This window comes from Ursus arctos, unplaced genomic scaffold (genome assembly GCF_023065955.2).
Source record: "Ursus arctos isolate Adak ecotype North America unplaced genomic scaffold, UrsArc2.0 scaffold_2, whole genome shotgun sequence".
NCBI classification, from domain to species: Eukaryota; Metazoa; Chordata; class Mammalia; order Carnivora; family Ursidae; genus Ursus; species Ursus arctos.
This window is the reverse complement of record NW_026622874.1, coordinates 18,728,361-18,747,921: the sequence shown is the minus strand read 5'-3', so window position 1 is coordinate 18,747,921 and position 19,561 is coordinate 18,728,361. Positions and strand designations below refer to the sequence as shown.

The 19,561-nt window shown below is 41.7% G+C and overlaps 1 protein-coding gene across 9 annotated transcripts in view; it reads right to left on the bottom strand.

Moving 5' to 3' along the window:
• Positions 1-19,561, bottom strand: part of RASAL2 (RAS protein activator like 2) — a 341,891-nt gene that overhangs the window by 6,028 nt on the left and 316,302 nt on the right. For 4 of the 9 annotated variants that reach the window (XM_026509285.4, XM_057315614.1, XM_048224855.2 and 1 more), the window contains 5 exons: positions 17,399-17,577; positions 15,756-16,617; positions 8,240-8,374; positions 6,360-6,562; positions 5,047-5,134 (listed from right to left, as the gene is read on the bottom strand). In XM_026509285.4, coding sequence (XP_026365070.1) covers positions 5,047-5,134; positions 6,360-6,562; positions 8,240-8,374; positions 15,756-16,617; positions 17,399-17,577 — 1,467 coding nt within the window. Of the gene's footprint in view, positions 1-1,756; positions 2,128-5,046; positions 5,135-6,359; positions 6,563-8,239; positions 8,375-15,755; positions 16,618-17,398; positions 17,599-19,561 lie in introns of those variants that run through there. The other 5 variants (XM_026509283.4, XM_057315613.1, XM_026509286.4 and 2 more) reach the window with 2 other exon arrangements.

Below are 19,561 nucleotides of genomic sequence, written 5' to 3'. Positions count from 1 at the left end.
CTGGTTATTAATAATCCCTTGGGATGCTAAGATGATGTGAACGAGACACCATGTGTTACTTCAGACTGTGCAACAGGGGTGTCAAGCTGCTTTATGGTATTAAGTGCTTTGGGTCAAAATTAAAACATAGAAATTAGGTGGCAAAGAAAGAAGCACCAGAGGTTTCATTTCACAAAGTGCATGTGCTCTATGGGTTCTTGGCCCCTCAAGAGGGCACATCAGTCACATTTGGAAAGAATTCACATTGTGCTCAAAATTAAAACAATACATGGTGGCAGTTTCTAGTCACCAACAAAGTAAGGATGCAACAGCAAGAGGGGAAAAAGCAGCCAGAAGCTCAGACCAAGGGGTCATTTGAATGTGGGAAGGGAGATGTGGCCAAAGGGGGATGTCATAAACATAACACATGAAAACAAACAGAGAACACAAGCTCCTCGACTCATTCCAGCTCAGAGTTACTCCAGGAAAGCTACCCAATAAGGAGATTGCTTTCATTTTACTTTTGAGTCTCTGGGGGGAAAAATGCCTTAGGACCAATATTTTGGAACCAAAGATTGTTGAATACACATACACGGGAAAAAAAAAAACAACCCAAGAGAGAAAAAAGCCCCCCCCCCCCCAATATGGCAATCTAAAGGAAAGCAGGCTCAACTAAGTTTAAGAAAAAAAATCATCCCATCAAAATATTATCGGTCTCACAAAGATTAGGAGAGAAACCCTAATCTTAGTTTCAGCAGGTAGGGAGATCATTCCAGAACTTTTCCAACATGAAGTTGCCACTTTTCAGAAAAGAGGCTAAAGCTGAGAGGGGTGGTCTTCACCTATGTCCATGAAATTAAAAAGAAAAAACATGTGAGCAACAACCCCCAAAGCCAAAAGGAGCTTTCTTCCCCTGGAGTGTCTGAATTTACCCTGGGAAAAGTGTGGTAAGGCGGGTCGTGGTGAGGTGCAGAGAGGATGGGAAGGGCTGAGGGTTGGATGCTGCTCCTTGCTAGCGGGCAGCAGACCTCCAGGGCCATGTTGGGGTGCTCTGTTGGGAAAGGCACCACCAGGAGTGGGCTGGGAGGGGCTGAGCAAGAACCACTGCCCTCCACTGCCCTGGGGGATGCTGGAGGCAAAAGCATTATGGACAACAGCATCAAGTAATGCTCCCCTTTAATCTCCTATTTTGGGGGTGGGGTTGGGCAGCAGGGCTAGGGGTTTCAAAAGTATGAAAAAAAAACCTTGTTATTAGCATTAAAAAATGTCCTCCTTTCCCTGATGGAGGTCTTAGGTGGTAAGATATATAAAATCCGCAATATTAGGTAAGCATTCATCTCGTGTAAGATGCTTTTTATTTTGGGAGGGGAACTCATTTTAAGGGTAGGCAAAACTCAATGAAAAAAAGATCCGTGAGGCTTAAAAAAATAGTAATTAAAAAAAATCATAGCCGATGGAGTTTGCTGGGATAAGAAATCTAGATTTTTAAAAAGCCAGTAGGTACAGACTGGCCAGTGGTTACCAGGAACCAAGGAGTGGGGGCCAAATACAGTGTCTCCCCCCTGGTTAAGAGTGGTCTCTGAACAGAATAACCAGTAATATCCTGAAATGATTAAAAAAGAAATTTCAGTAGTAGGATAAATCATAGGGCCCCAATATGAAGGAAAGTAGGATTCTTCAGGTTTACCTCCCAAAATTTTTTTTTGGGATTCATAAAAAGTTATTTGATTCTTAAAGTGTCAAAAAGAAGGCTAAGAACGATTGCAACTATTTATTTCCTACAAGAGTAACAGCTGAAGCCAAATAACCCCCCTGCTGAACAGCTGGAAGTTTCCAAGTGGACAAACCCCCTTTTGTAATTCTCCCCACTGCCAACATCTCAAAATAAAACAAAAAGTAAAAGAAAAATAATCAAATAGGGACTTTTGAAAGTCCAGTTCAGTCAGCAAAAGATGCTCTGACATTTTGATTCTGCCTGGGTTGAAAGGCAAAGCAATCCACGCCTGACAGGAAGGACTTCCAGTGTGGGGAGTGCAGGAGCTGGAATGTGTAGGAGGCCAGTGTCCTGGGCCAGGGCTGGGAACTGCTCAGCTAGAGGACGGACCGGGTTTACTTGCCTGTTTGAATAATCTCATCTCCATTTATGACCTGTAATTTAACACAGCGGAGATATCACTTGCAACAGTAACTAGGCAGCTGCTTGCTTCTCATAGGAGGAAGCCCTTCTCTGTTCTCCATCTGAGTCACATGGAGAGATCCTGGGGGGTGAAAGTGGCACAGTCCCTGGTCTGATGCTTCAGAAATGGTACCCTTAGTTCCATCACCAGGATCCCCACGGCTGTGCTACAAGGTCCAAGACAGATGGTTTTGCCCTGGCCAGTGGAATGCTCATCGTCCTGCAGTGCCAGTTAGAGGGTGGCTGACCCAGGCCAGGGCTCATGGCATAAACTCCAGGAGATGGACAGGCTGACCTCAGGGACAAGCCTTGCCCAGAGGGGCGCAGGAATGCTGACACAGACGAAAATCAGTTCACTGGGCACCAGGCCTTTAGTGCTTTGGGAAATGCTGGGCTCAGCTCGAATACAAGGAAAGCAACTGTATTCACTTCAGAAGTATTTTCCACTACCAGTGGCAAAGAAACATGCCAGGGACCTAAAAGTATGGGCTACCTCACTGGGAGGCTTTCACCCCAAACATGTGTGCGTTCTATTAAATGATGCCAGAAGGGCTGCTCTGCTCCATCAGACACGATGGAAGATTTATCCCTACAAAGGAAAGGGTCTGATATAGAGTCATTCATTACAAAGGTTGCCCAAAGATGTTTAAAGTCTTTTGCTATAATAAGACTTTAATGTATCAGTTAAGACAACGGCTGGAATTGGAGGTTATAATTTTTTAAAAAAATTAGCTTTAGTGCTTATGATTTGTGTTATACATGGTATACTGGTTTTCAAAATGTGGTCCGGTGGATTCTCCAAGTATTCTTCAGGGATCCACGGTGGGCCTCTGGTAGAAAGCTTACTGTACAGTAATGCCCATGTCTGACAAGGTAATTTACTGTATTTAGCCAACCTCAGTGTGATTTTATCCATGAGCTGAAAGCAGTCTTTGCTGGCGGTACTCAGTACGAGCAGTTGGAAAGTGATCTATGGAAGGTCCCTCTGGTTTGACCAAAATAGTCCACAGCATCCAAGCATTTGAACACCACTGATTTGAGGTATGGACCCAAAATACCTAGTTTAGCCAGAGCATAAGCTGACGTTGACTAATGCTCTGAGGATCACATTTCACCCATCCCTGAACAGCGACACCTTCCTGGTTCACTAGAGAAGGTCCTTACTTTCCAGAGCTTTTGAGGCCTGACAGATCCTACTCCCTTTCTTAGTTTCACCATCCATGCTGGACTCTGGCGTCACACCCAGTCATTTTGCCCTCGATGTCAAAATAGGGGACGGGAGTGGGTAGAAATTGTCAGAAGCTAATGAGGCTGTCTTAACAGGCAACCGAGAAGAGGGAAATGCTCTGTGCATAGAGCCACGACTGTGACACACCCAGGCTTCCTCTGCTTAAGAAGGAGACAGTTTTAGACCAGCTGGAATTATGAAAATGGTCTGTTTTATCTCATCAGAACCAAAATCTCTCCTGGTGTGATTATTAATAGGACTCTTCCTGCATTATTCTGTCACACTGAAAATCCACAAGTGAAAACTTTTTAACAGTGGTTTTCCTGACTAAATTGCTTTCTGTATTCAGGCTGTTTCTCTGAAGGCTCTGGGATGAATTTTTATAGTATGTATGGCAAGATGGCCTTGTTTCCACTACCCTCCCTCACCCCCTTGGGGACACCCAGAGAGGTTTAAAAAAAGGACCAAGTCAGATAATTACAGCAGACCTTTCTTCTGAGTCTTATGAGGTCCAAATATCCAGAAACTTCAGAGTCCAAAATATTCCAGGAGCTACACTGACGAGACTGTCACAGCTCACACTGGCTTCCACGGCTCTGCTTTCAGCCTCCCTCCCAACTCCTTTGAAAAATAAACCTCATCCCACATTAACCCTGTCAAGAAACCAGACAAGGGGTGTTAGGTGCATGCTTAATAATCCTGGGACCTCCGACATAGACGGTCCCCTATGCAGAGAAGAGTAGAACATAAAATCCTTGTTCCCATTTTTATTCCATAACTTAGGGATATGATAAGGTCTTTAAGGGTGAGAAATGCAAACCTGTGTGGGCTGGCTGTCTCCAGGAAGGGGATACATTTGGTGGCTAGATCAGCCGCTATCAAAACCGCACCTGCCTTTCATTATTTGTTTCACTCTAAGAAATACAACTATATTTTGCAATGATAAAATGAAACCAAATCAGCATTGTTTCCCTGCCTCCTGGATTCGGCTCTAATCACTGATGTGCTCTGTGAGGTGCTCCTGGCAGTCATGGCGCCATTTGTGTTGTAGGTATACGCTACAGTGAGCAGAGGCCCAGGTTCTTGATTTCACCAAGACTAAGAGGCTCTCTAAGCACAGCGCCAACAAAGGAGGGCAGCCAAGCAAACCCCAAGCATCACTGCCAAATCCTGCATGGAAAGAACAGCAAGGAAAGGTACCAGCCACAACCCTGTCTTTCCCCTACAGTTCCACTCGTATGTGGGGCTAGAGGTCGATGGCACAGTGGACGTGACTAACAAGACCGTGAACATCACAGCCAAGCGATGGTCAGTGGAGGCCACAAGCCAGACACATGCGGTGTGCTTTTCACAGTTGCCCCCTTAGAGAATGCCCTCCTTTCCATAAGGAAAGAAGGAAACCCCATCATGCACTAGGTTGAGATTTGTCAAGCAACTGCTCTAAGCACGCTAATACTTTGCTGGGTTAACAGGCTTGTCACCAGTCAAAGAAAGGAAAAGTAATACAGATCACGCAGAAACTCTTAATCTTCAAAAGGTAATGCTGAGAACTTTCCAATGACCCATTTTTGCAGTATGTGCCTTGGCATTTCCAAGGGGTCGGCAGTCAGGAAATTTAACAGTGGTTAAGTGCTAGATTCCACTAGATTCAAGGCCTGCTCACCTGCGCATCGATTATCTTTTGCTTTGCATCAATAACTGCTTGCATCTCAGCGTGATCCTTCTTCAGTTCCTCTTCCACAGCCATCAGCCTAGAATGTGGCAGCAAGGAGACATCGAGAACGTCAAAGAGAAGTCAGCTGACGTTGGGGACAAGAAACCCAAACCCGGCAGAGTCTAGGTTTCCACTCTTCCCCAATGAGAGGTCCGTAATCATGCTTGTTTACTTCTCTCCCACCTTGGAAGGAGACACCCAAGGCTGACCTCTCGGCTTGTGACTGGATCCCGTGCATTTTCATCTCCTCTGGGACAGGGACCCCATAATTCTTTCCTCCCCCTCCTCTGTCACATCCTTCTCCCAGCATAGCTTATTTCATTGTAAGCTATCAAACCAACCAGAAAAATGCAAACACCCCCCCTCTTATTCTCAAGTTCCCTTGTGACAGCTGTCCCTTCTCCCCCCTGCACAGCTGAGTTTCTCAGAGTGTGCTACATTGAGTAGGCCTACTTTCTTTCTCAGGCGCCACTCGCATCGTAACCCCGGACACTCGACTCCATGAAACAGCTCCAAGACTGCTAATACTCTCCATACTTCTGAAACAAGTCTTTTCTGTCCTCATTTTGCTTGACCCCTTGGTAGCACTTGGCAAGAGTGAAGCACAGTGGTTCTGAGCCTGGGTCTGGAGCCTGACTCCCTGGCTTCAACTCCTGGCTGCCCCGCTAAGTGACCTGGGGCAGGTGACTTCATGGCTTTGGTGCTTGTTTCTTTATTTGTAAAATGAGAATAATGCCTGCCTCAGACACTGGCATTAAACACATTTTTATTAACAGATTAAACCAATTATTATTTGTAAAGTGCCTGGTGCCTGGTCCATGGTGAGTGCTATGCAAGTGTTTGGTAAAACTGACCCCTCCCTTAGACTCCCTGGACATCTTGGACTCTCTCTCTCTCAGTTCTCTGGCCCTAAAGATATCCAGTGATGCTGCCCTTCCATGTCTCTAGACTAATGAAGACCTAAGGGACTCCTGGACATTGACTACTAAGACCTTTCAAGTGAGTTGCTATATTTCCATTTTTTCTAAATATGATGATGAAAGGAAAACAGACTACCTCTATCTTCAAAGGAAGGGTAGGAAGGCCTCACATTTAGAGAATGTTAAGAGATACGATCATGCCTCACATCCGTACGAAGACCCACAGAGCGTACGCAGAACTGAAGTGGCTTTTGCTGCCACGACTTCGGGATTCTTTGGATCATCTTCCGATCCCTCTGTGCCCCTGACGGGCCCCCATCCGCCGCCAGGTGATGGTCTGACCTGCTGATGATGCTCTTCATCTGGCTGTCCTTCTCCTCCTGCTGCCTGCGCAGGCGCTCCTCGCTGTCCTCCAGCCTGGCCTTGTATTCCAGCAGCAGCTTCTGCATCTGCTGCTCCTGCACCAGCAAGCGGCGTTCATACTCCTCCAGCCGCCGGCTGGACACTCGCAGGCGCTCCTTCAGCTTCGTAATCTCCTGCTCATACTAGAGCAGAAGAGAGGCATCAAAGACAAGGGGGGAAACTGGAGTTACGTTGTGTTTTGAAAAGGTGGTTGGATGCTATCTGAGCTGCCATTCCATGTGCTGCTAATAGTCTTAAAATAAATGCCCAAACGGCATAAATGGTAAAGGAGCTCTGTTCTCCCTCCCCTTAAAATCACATTGTTAATCTGAACTTGGCATTTTGAATCTATATATTTATGTATCTCTTTCCACATTAACTACCAGCTGCTGCAAGCTACATCCAATCTGTATCAAATGGTGGCAGGGAAAAAAAAGATCAAGTACTTAGAAGCCTGACAAATCACTTAAAATAACCCAAAAGCCAGTTGTCCACCAGAGAAAAGATTTCTGTATCATCACCTGTACCGGAGGCTCTGACATATCCTGGGCTCATCAGACTCTCATTCCTTCATTCTACTAGAATCAGCCCTTTAGAGGACAAGGAACGTTTCTATGATGTTATGCTACTAAATCAATAAATAGAATCTGATGGCAAAGTAAGCTATTGCTGCTTTCTCCCCAACTATACAAGTGTAAAATATTCAGGTCAAAAGCACTAAGCAAAAGGCCTACAAATTCTCCAGGGCTGATTAATACTGCCTCTTGGCCCCTTTTCATGATGTGGTTCATTGGCCCAAACTGGTACTGGCTGGAACATGTATGTCTGTTTTCTCATTAAAGCTTTATAAAAATATATGTAAACTAAAGCTTTATATAATAAATTCTTATGAAAGTTTTATAGAATTCCAGCCCTTTCTTGTACTGACGTTGCAGTCGTTGGGGTGTGAGTACATTGGAATGTCACATTTCTAGGTGAGGTGAGAACCATAAATTTTCTTGTATATGGTCTACTTAAATTCATTATTAATTCATGATAAATCTGTATGGTGCTTTGTAAAATGCAAACTATTTTCACAGAATATCCCATTTAATTGACAATCAGGCAGTTAGCTTCTATTTACCCAACATCATGACCCTAAACTACATTCTTTATCCAGAAGGTCAAAGATGACAATTTTCATGACAGTTTAAAAAGGTAGACTGCATCAGTAAGCATATTTTAGGGTCGTGCTGATAAGTAAGCAGGACTAGTTGTGTGGTTGTTAATTAAATGAGAGAATGCTATACATGACGTCAAGCCTCTTATTTCACAGTCCTTTTTCTCCATGTCAGCTTTTCTTTAAAACAAAACAGAAATAGATAATATTTGTTTAAAAATCAATATAGAGCTAAAAGTTCTTTATCCAGTAAAGGCAAAACGGGGGAAAAAAAAAAAAAGAAAAGACAAAATCATTAAACGAGGTCTGGAAAGGAAGTCTAGTCCAAGGATAATTTTGGCCTTCGTTGAGGACTAACAACTAGTTTATAGAAACACTAAATATTCCCCTTCAATGACTAGAAATGAATAGCAGAATATCTCTAAATTAACGTAACCTACATGAAAAGAAAATTAATTCTCCCACCTCAGCCTGACAACATTTTCTGCATATTTTCGCACAGAGACACTACTGACTTGTTATATACAGATGTGTACATGCTGGACAACATGAGACATGGAGTTGAAACTGGGGAGGAGAAGAGATCGTGTTATTGGCTAGACTGCCCCTCTGTGGCCTATGACTGGGGGGCAAGAAGTGAACAAAGCCAGGCTAGTTCTACCTTCTCAGCATGCTTGGATTCATCTTGAGTTTGCTCAGTCTCTTCCACATCCTCTTCATACTGCCCATTGTTCAGCACCCAGGCTGCTGTCCTCTCTACTGGGGACATTGTGGCAGAGTCCACAGGTGACTGCACCTGCATCAGAAACATTTATTAGCATCTCCCCAAACAGCTCCATTTCACAAATAGAATTATTCTTGGAGGACAAAACTGTGATCTAATAAATACTCTCAGTTCTAAGTATTATTTTATTAAAGACGGGGCTGGGGGTGAGGAATGAGATTATCTACTTGTATAAGAATACGCTATTCTGAATAGAAATTCCTATGCATCACATCCAAGAAAAGAAAGTCAAGGCCTTACAATTGTTCATTAGTCCAGTGGTCCAATTACCAGTGAAATCACAACGATGACAACGAGAGAAAAGGCCTGACTTGACGGTTGACTGCTCAGCTGCGGAAACAGCTGTGTAACCCAGAGACGATCGGAAACCAACAAACTGATTGATGCTAAACAAACTCACAAGGTACCCATTTATTTATCAGAATGCCAAGTCCGTAATTTTCACATTAATCATTTAGACAAAGAGAAAAAACAAGTGATATTGCTCATTTTTACAGAGTGCTGACTTCTTGATGGATGAAGACCACTCAGAAGTCTATATTTTAGATCAGGTTCTTGATGAATACAGGATCAGAACAATAGATATTGGATTAGTTTAAGGGATATTTCAATCCAGTTAGGATAGCCAGATAAATTGCCCCTTTCCAATACTGATATACAGAGTTATAAGAATTCTGGCCTTAAGTAACCTGGGGCGCCTGGGTGGCTCAGTCGGTGGAGCGTCTGACTTTAGCTCGGGTCATGATCTCTGGGTCCTGGGCTAGAGCCCCACATTGGGCTCTTTGCTCAGCGGGAAGTCTGCTTTTCCCTCTGCTCCTTCCCCCACTCGTGCTCTCTCTCCCTCTAATTAATAAATAAACAAACAAATAAATAAAATCTTAAAAAAAAAAAAGCAACCGTGCCACTTAAACTGTCCCTTAATCTCTTCAATACTTGTTTTTTTAATCTACTGTTTAGGGATATCACCACCATCACCCGCACCATCCTGATATCTCATAGAAAGTTGTAGGGACTGAGTCAGATAATGCATGTGAAAGTTCTTTGGAAACTACAGAGTACTGGAAAGCTTGGATGTTACCATATTTATGTTTAGAAAACTGGCATTGGATATTACAATTTATATTAAGCTACTGAACATTAATGCTTTCTCTACAAATGATGCTAAAAATATAAAACAAATTATTTTTTTCTAGTGTGCTTGCAAGAGAGAGAGAATGAGAACGAGGGAGGCTGGGAGGGAGAGAAAGTAGGAGAGAACACAGCACTATATGTGGGTTTGCCTCATTATTTATTTAAAAAGATTTTATTTATTTGACAGAGAGAGAGTGAGAGCGAGTGAGAGTGCATGTGCTCAAGCAGGGGGAGCAGCAGGCAGAGGAAGAGTGAAGAAGCAGGCTCCCCGCTGAGCAGAGAGCTCGAAGTGGGACTGGGTCGCAGGACCCTGGGATCATGACCTGAGCCGAAGGCAGACGCTTAACCAACTGAGCCACCCAGGCGCCCCTGAGTTAGCCTTTTTAGAATTAAAATAGATTTCTATTTTGAGGACCAACACTGTATAATCTCATAATTGGAGGGAATTTTCTCTCCCATGCAGAGCTATCTACCTTAAGATTATCTCTATGTCATTCTGAAATAGAACCCCGTTAAACTCTAAATAGATAGCTATTTTAAAAGAAGGGGTTTTCTGATGACTTTGCAATTTAGAAAGACTAGATGAAAAATACTGGCTGCAGACACTAAAAGGTTATCAATGATAGGTCGGGAGAAACTCTACAAAATACACGTGCACAAGTCATAGGAGGGTGTGTCTTAAAGGTGTGAAGCAGAACCTGGTTTAGCTGATTTGTAAACAGATTACAGATATGTATCAATAAAAAGTAGCATCACGCCTGAGGCACACATAAGCAGTTGTTAATGGACTTCTAGAAGTTCCTCCTTTAAAGCCATTTTCTCCACTGTGTCAAGAAACATATTAACGTGTCTTAAATTTCATGATCTTTAGTTCTTACAAGTCTATCTAGGTCTCCACTCTGGTATCTAGGTATGTTATGTTGTATACTTCATTCATTTGTGTATCACTTTACTATTTTTGTCATAACCACATCATCACTGAAGTATTATTTATCGTCTCTTTAAAACAACTTTTTCCTGTTAGTTGAGTCCGTATGCTAAGCAATAACATCAGTAAAATCATAAGTTTGAGGTGATATATATTATATATTTATAAATATATTTTAATATTAATAATCACATATTTTTCTAATACGTCTTAAAATAATTACATGATTAATTAAATAAACATCTTGTATACTTAAATAATTTTGAGGATCAAACTTTAGAAACACTGACCTATAGGATACAGTATCATCTATAAAGGAAGGTAATAATTATCCACATCAGAAGTTATTATGAGAAACAAATGAGTCAGCATGTGTTTTGTAAACAGCAAGGTACTTTACACACACACACACACACACACACACACACACACACACAGAGTTCTCCCCCTACTGGATTCTAAAAGCAGAGCACAATAAATTGCTTCAGCATTGGCAGAGGAAAAATAGTTTTACAAGAGGTTTAGGGTTTTATTTGATAATGTACACCTGCAAGACAAAAGAATGTGGTTCTGAGTTTTAAAAAATTAATAGAAAGCCAATATTTAAAGGAGACAAACCATTTTTAAATTTTATAATCTTATCAGGTTAGCACACAGGGCACGAAAAGCTGCTTTTCTATGAAACCAGGATTTTCTATTATTCGATCGTGGTTTGAGATAAAGCAGGTACTAAAACTAGTAACTTTACTGTTTGGAATTTATTACTTCAAGGCAGCTAATTCAATAGCTTTCTGCTTTATATGGTTAACCAGATGTTGCATGAATGGACTTTCCTTTCCTGTGATTTGTCATGGGGTAGCTATTTACTGAGTGCCTATAAATGCACTGCACACTAAAGATATTCCTAAGAACACACTAAGGAGAGATCTTAGCCCCTAAACACATATTAAAACAACGACGATGACTCCTTAGCACAATCTAGGCTTTGACTGTTAAGTGAGAAGCTGTAAAAACAAGAGTTGGTTCATTCCACTGGTGATGGTGGTAGCTACCGTTATCTTCAGAAGGACTAACAATGTCCAATGAATTATAAGAGATTGTGTGATGGAATTGGGCATTTGGGTCTATTCCTATTTTACTGGTTGAATCTGATTTTCAACCACTTCCTAATATATCTGAGCACTCTGCATGGCATACAGTAGGTAGTCAATAACTGTTGAAAATAAATTTTTTTGCTATTCCTTGTATTCATGGTAAGACCTTTACAATCTTATAAAGAACAGAAGAGTAATACTGAACAAATAAAAAATAGTTAAAATAGAGGTGATTTTTTTGGTTTCTTTATTTAGAAAACTATATACTGTCTCTTCCACTTTTTTTCTATTGGGTTTTATGTGTGCTGGTCTTATTTCCCAGTTAGACTGTCAATCCTTGACTCATGGCACCATATTATACAGTTTATTTTTGAATGGTAGCAATGTAATTGTGATATAGGTGCTCAATAAAATATTATTCATTTATCAAAACTCTGGTTCTCTTTGGAATTTATTACTGAAGTATGATGTATTACTAAGAGAAAGACACCATATGCTTCCCTCTCATCCTCTGCAAGTGCATCAGAGGCTTTTCTTCAATGATTGTTCCGTCTCCTTCACAAGCTGACAAAGACAGCAAAATCTATAGTTTTTATTGTTATTAGTTATTTAGTTATTATTTAGGCATTACTATAGATAGCAAAATTTATTATCTCTAGTTTACAGTCAAAGACATTGGGAAAAGAGATCGGCAAGTGCTTCAAATCCCATTTTGCTTAGCAATAGCCTTAGGAAGAGTATTTATATCCACTGACTGTCAACATGGATCATTAAAGAAAAGGAAGGATGAAAAAGACAAAAAGAAAAGCAGTAGGAATTCCTACTAGGAATAAAGATAAATTTAGGGTTTCTCTGGGAAAAATATTAATGCTTTGGGGCAAAAGGGCCGGAGACAGCAGTTTCTCCGATGCTGTTATCAGTCATAGCCTGGCTACGCTGAGGACAATGGAGAACAGGTCAGTTCCCTGTTCCTTGTTAGTATTTACTAGATATAACTAAGGCTTGCTGGTTTCAGTTTCTCCAAGTCTGAAACAGTCCGGTTCTCAAAATGAAGAGCACTTCTGCTGTCAACACCAAAGAAAGGGCTGACTAAAGAAGTCAACTATGAGGGTTCTGGAAGAGCCTGGTTAGAAGAGGGTTCAACACATCCACATGTGAAAGCTGCTGCATCCTTCCAACAGGACTGTCAAATTTGAATTTTTTATTTTAAAAGCCTCTTCGGATTTGAATTTTTAAGGTTATGTAACATGCTATATCTGAACACATACACTATAAATACAGTTTATTATACACAGTACATGATACATGAAAAACAAAATGGAGAGGAAAATGAGGAGGAAAAATCCAAATAAGGGCTGAAAAGGGTAAAAAAATTTGAAGGCAGTTTCCTGAAGAAAAAAGAAAACACCAAAAACCAAACCTCTCTTCTCTGTAGATTGTTTCACTGGGATTTCATTTCCTTCCTACTCAGTACGTATATGAAGACTGAAGCCAGTAATGCTGCCAACAATGGGCACTCCTTTGTGCTAAGATACAGATGGAATTTGCATGGGACAAAGCCACTGATAATTACAGACGCCTACAGAACAATCCCCACAAAGAAATCCTCTAGTTTTGGGGAGAGAAGAATTCCCCAACACAATTTGCAATTACAATGTGTAAAGGAATTTGCCAAAAATGTGCTGATTATATAGAAATTCAGAGGCTTCATGGGAGTGAGAGGACAAAAGCAAGAAACCAGAAGATAAGGAATAAAAAATAACAACATACGTTTGAAAGAAGAAACCATCTGCATAGAAAAAGCCCATGTAGAAAAACCAGAACCTTGAGCAATAAAAATACAGTGATTTATGCTTCAACTGATATGATGGTGGCACCAGCAGCAAAGGCATAAACAAAGATGAATATTTAAAACTGCGCTAGGCCATCTCACTACGTCTGTGCCTCACTTCGCGCCAGTGTAATACAGACATACCCCAATTCATTGATGGCTTGTGGCACAAAACGTTTTTAAATTGGTTGTTTGGAGACTGTATGCATTTCCTGCCTCCCATCTATCCAGACGGCCTTCTATTCACCCATAGAAACATGTACTGACTGCTTGTGTGACGGGTGTTATATTTTCCTACACCTAGATATTATAAATGACAACTGGTTCCAGATGGTCACACAGAAGGCTATGTCATTTGTAATATTTATAAACTACCAGTCTGAGTAACGCCCTGGGAACTGAGGACTACATGATACAGGGGAATGGGTTAGCATTCCTCTTTTCTGTCCAGGGCTGGGCCCAATTCAGCTTTTGAAAAGCAAGTGGGAGGGCCCTTTCCGCTGTCCTGTCCTCTCTGCCAATCTGATATTCTTCTCTACCCCTTATCCCATCCTCGGGGACCCCATTCTACACTTAGCCACCCCCCCACTCCAGCGGATGTCTGCCTCCACGTCACAGTCCATCTCTAAAATTACTTATCTTTCTTTTCTCCTCTCAATAGACACGTTGATTCTCTGAAAGTAGTTGATCTCAACCAGAAGTTAGCATAAAAGCAAGTGTGGAAATGATCATGATAAGGTGTGAATGACCGCCTTCTGACATACAAATTAAGTGTATTTATATGACATACATATGAAAGATATAGATATGCATAAGCATTTTCATTATATATAATCTTCTTTCCCTTTCTTTAAATGAAAATGCTTATTAAATCAAACGAATTGGGGGAGTGTCTGGATGGCTCAGTGCGTTAAGCAGCCAACTCCTGGTTTCGCTCAGGTCATGGTCTCGGGATCCTGGGACTGAGCCCTGTGTTGCGCTCTGTGCTCAGCGGGGAGTCTGCCCAAGGATTCTCCCTCTCCCTCTGCTCTCCCCCCACTCCTGCTCACTCTCTCCAAAATAAACAAATCTTCAAAAAAAAAATCAAATGAATTGGGGAAATATAAACAAAATGAAAATGAAAAATTTAAGAATGAAGGAATTTCTCTGGAAATTTCTCCAGAAAGAATGACCGGCTGGGAGGTTCTGCCCAGGAAGTCGGCCGCAGGAATCAGCTTAAGTCAGTCGTGCTTTTCATCTCTTCCTCTACTTCTGCATCCCAGGATTCTGTCAGTGTGATAATTTTTTTTTAAGACAATAACTATCAAACTAAGGCCAAGGCCTCTGATCACAGCAAAACGGAGGCAGAAGCAGCCAAATCAGTAAATGCCTACCTATAAAAAAGCCAAATATATTAAAAAGATACACCGGGGTTTTATTGCAGTCTCCTCTGACCGGTGGTTTTGCTGACAAAAGGATCTGTTATACAGCTCTTTCAATCACAAAGCTCCCTAGTACTTATAAAGTATGATGAGGTTTCAAAAAGAGGTCAGCAAATACAAAGGAGAAAAATCTTTTTTAGATGAATGATATTAAACGTACACATACACATATACATGTATTCCTCAGGTTATTAGTTTGTTTCCAAAAGCAAAATATGTATTGCTGCCTCAAAATGTTATATGTAGGGAAGACACGAATAATTAAATTCTTGGGAAAACTTTTTATTTGTCAAGAAGAAAAGTCCAGAAATCTGAAGACTGGGTGTGACACTAGCTGGGCTTACCCATGCAAAGAGAAATATAAGGGAGTTGTAAAGGGTTAGAGTATTTGTCAACCACCTGTGTTTCTGGGCTGTTACCTCTCCCCTTTACCTTGCCTTTATAGGTGTTCAGTTGTTTATTTTTCTAGCCATTTCCAGGAAAAGGCACATGAGACTTGTTATTTCCAGAGGGAGGTGGGGGATGGAGTAGAGAGCAGTTACATTAAATGCTTGGCTCAGAATGCAAAAATTTACTCTGGAAACTTAAGGGAAAAAAAAAATTAAGGAGGATTAATGTCCAGATTCCCCAAATATATTCCAGTTGATCTGGCCTATAGGTTTCGTACTTCATGTGTTCTAATTATTCATTCAACACTGATCTGTTCTCAGTGCAAACCCAGGTAGCAGCTCAGCTGCTTGAAGAGAAGGAAAAGCCCTCTGCGTGGCTGCTAGTCTCCTGAGGGGAATGAGTCAAGCTGCGTTCTGCTGCCTCACCTCATCAAAGCCTCCCAGACTTCTCATTTCCTCTTTCCATTTAAAAGTTGCAGAAAATATTTTTTTGCAGTGGAAATGTTGCTAGCAATTGGATTTCCTAATGATTTATATACAAAGAACCAGGGAGACAGTTGGAGCAGTGGAAGCCGGAACCCTCCAGCCCTCACCCCTACCTGCTGGGTCTGCTGTCTCTGGATCGCTCTCACTTTGGGAACGGGGCTCTCTCTGGAGGAGGAGGACTGCTGCCGGGACCGGCTCCCGTTCTGCACAGGTTCGGCCACCAGCGCCGCAGACGCCACCGACATGCTCCCCGTGCTACGTAAGGAAGCACTGTGCGGCAGGGACGGCGGGGCTTTGGCTCGGGCCCCTAACCCAGCCTGGTCCATCTTCCGGATCTGGGCCTGCCCGGTACTGTTCTGCCGGGGCAGAGCAAGAGGTATGTGTCTGTCCGGCATCGTGTGCCGCCTGGAGAAATCCTCGCTCTGAGTGCTGCGTTTGGTGAAATCTTCCATGCTGCTATTGCTGGGCCCACTGAGTTTGAAATCTTCGCTGTTACTTTGGCTTCTGGAACTGGCAGTGCTTAGATTCTCCAAACTGGAATCCACAGAGGCCTTTGGCATTGCTGGACTTGGGTTATTGAGGTGATAGACAGGGTTCTGGAATGACAAGGGCTGGAGGCTGCCTGGCTGGTTCAAGGCTGGGTGCAGCGGCCTTCTCACTTGGGGTGCGCTCTGGGGAGTGCTCTGGGTTTCCCGCAGCTGTTTGATGCTGGCCACCTGGGTGATGGAAAGCTGGCTTCCGGTTAAGCGCATAGGCACATCAAGCATGACAGACGCATGCTCCACCTGAGCAGCGTGAGGGTCCTGAAGGTCCATGAGGGAGATGCTCCGACCGTTAGGAAGGCTACTTTCCTTTTCATCCTTTTCAGAGTAAGTCATGCTCTGGGAGGAGGCTTGCTGAACCAGCAGTAATGTCTTCCCTCTGAAATAGCTATCCGTGTTGTCCTGGCTTGGAGATTTTAGTTTATGCAAATCACTGTGGAAAAAAAGGACCCTTAATTACTCTTGAGGCAAATTCAAAATCGTTAAGATTTCTCAACCCAGGCATATGAACATTTCTGAAGGCTCACAGGCCCAGTGTGGATACTTATGTAGGTTTCTAAACTCAGATTTCATCGTTACAATTCTTAAAAATCCAACATTTTTAGTTTCTCTCCAAAGGTAGGGAGTGACATCTGTGTATACCACTTCATCACTGCCTTCGATTTTTACTAGAATTCCAGTCATTTCCTAGTTTGATTTTAAACCCTCCCGAGGTATTCCAATTCACAGTTAATTGATTCTGTCTAAACTTTCAAGAGGTGGCAGTGCCGTGAGTACAACCAAAGGGTCCCTGCTAAAGGCGCAAGTCTGGCCAATCCAGAAAAGAGAGTCGGTCTAAGCATCAACATTGTATCTACCTATCCAGCTGACACAGCCAGCTATAAAATGATGTTAACGGAGGTTCTCTAGATTTTTGAGTGCTAGAATTTTTGAAAATATAAATTTCATAGAGCTCTTAATCTTCCATCAAGCAGGACCTAGGTTTTTTTTAAATGTTTGTTGAATATAACTCTACAATATCATTCTAGAAAATAAGTATCCTAGATCTTGCATATTTTTATGACAAACACCTGGATTTATCTCAGGTCAGATGATTCTTTCCAATTGATCATGACTTTCAGGTTATAAATTCAACAATAAGCTAAAGAGATTTCTGCCAAATCTCTAAGTATTATCTCTCTCTGAAACAACAGCTTCAATTCTCTCTTTCATACCTGTCAGTGGGGTCTTCAAATATTTTCTGCAGGCCAGAGGAGAGGCTTCCACTGACATTTGGACTGGAGTTATGCTCAGTGAAGCGTCTCAGTTGCTGCTGTATTGGCGTAGGATTAGTCAGAGACTTGGTAATATCAGCAAGAACGCGAGGGAGAGGTCCCAATTTTGCCACGGTCGCCTGTAGGAAGGAATTTTCACCCTAATTGGATAATAAGCATTGCGACATCCACCAAGGATTGTTTTTGGGACAGTGATGCCCATTGATGGAGGGGTGCAGGTTGGAGGGAAGGGTAGGTGTTTGCATATGGGAGTGCATTGTTATGGAGCAGCAGAACCATGGCGTCGAGATGAATGGAGGAGGCGAAACAAGGTGCAGCAGACATCGAGGAAAGAAAGGAAATAGAAATTAGGATTATGCAAATAAAAATTAAAAGACATGCTCAAAACAACCAAACTATTGCCATTCCAACTAAAATAGGCATGCAAAGCAAACTAAATCTTCGGGAGGCTGGTAGATCAAGGTGGGGGGTGGTGGGTAGGGGAAGAACCAAACACCTTCTAACCAAAGGACTTCAAGACCAGAGGATTGGCTAGTGTGATGAAACTTCCAAAGAAAAGGCATCGTGTGAGAAAAGAAATGCATGCCAACATACAAGAAGGTGTTGCATTCAGGGGTCCGGAGCACTGCAGGGCACACAGTTGATATTGCCATCCACTATCCCATTTACTTTTGGGGACTCTGACCTATTGTCAACTGGGTTTGCATCAGCAAGACAATCTTTTTTAAGCAGCAAAATCAGGTAAACTTTTTCTATGGGATGTGTCTAAGATTTACTCCTGGTTCCCAGAACCAAACACAGATTAAAAAGGAGAAGGGATGTTTACATAGCAAAGCCTGTTAAAAAGGCCTTGACCCTAAATCAACCAGGCCTATTTCACAAGACTGTACCCGCACACCACTGATGCGGTTATTCGACAAAGAGTCACTTTGTAGTACTGGCTTTATCCATCTCAATCATTTTTTTCTTTGGGGAATTCTTATTCTCATGGAGTCTTATGGGACTCCTCACCCCTAGGGCAGCTTTACACGGCTGCCTCTGGGTCTCCTGTGTCTTCTCCACAATTGAGACTCTTCAACTCTGCGCAGATGGGTAGAGTGGCTGCCCAAATGCCACAAAAAACAGCCTTTACTTGCTCAACTTTCTTGGGCTATGATTCATATTCAAAAAATTTACCCTCAGCACAGCTGCAACTCAAAGTCTAGCTAGCATTTCTACAAGTGAAGAAGGGGTCCTCAAGAATACGAAACAGTTTATTATTTTACAAATGGTAGGACACCCTACCATTTACATTGCCTCAGGAAAGTGGTCTTTACTAATAGGTTTAACTCCCCCCATTTTATTGGTACAACATTGTTAAGGATAATAGGAAAATGGAGGAAAACAAATACATTCTTATCACAAAAAAATAACTTTGTCTTTTGAAGTTATTCTAACATACCACCACACCTATTTATGAAGTACCTGTAGCAAACAAAAACATTAATAAATAATTATTGTGATAAACCTAGCTAAAGTCTAAGACTACTTTCCATTACAAATTCTATTTTTCTTTGAAAAATTCCAGAAGGAAGAAAATGATTGGCATGGTATATATTTAGTTATTAATTAATATAATATATAATAAAGTTCTTAGCTTATACTCAGAAAATAAATGATTAAAAGTAGTATTTTCTGTTTTTTAAAGTCACGTCTGTAGAGAAAGAAAACAGAATTTTCAGATCCCATGTAACTCAGTAGTACTAATAGTTATATTGAACCCTCTGACTTGCATAATAAAAAAAAAGTCTGATGGGTAAAACTAATTAAACATGACAATCTCAGTATTTTTCTAAGTCCACACTTCTGTTAGAATTATTATATGAGGTTTCATCATCTCATCCTGCTATATACAAATATATCTGCATTTAGCAATGTTTGATGTTAGTTTCTAGGCAAGTTTTTAGACATGTTCTATACAATGTTCTATACATATATTTATTTATAGAAGTATATACTCCATTAATTCAGATAATTACTTAAAAATATAGGTTAATAACTTCACGGCCTTCTAGAATTTCTTGGTTTGCAGGGCACATATTTTTACTCAGAATTGAAAACTAT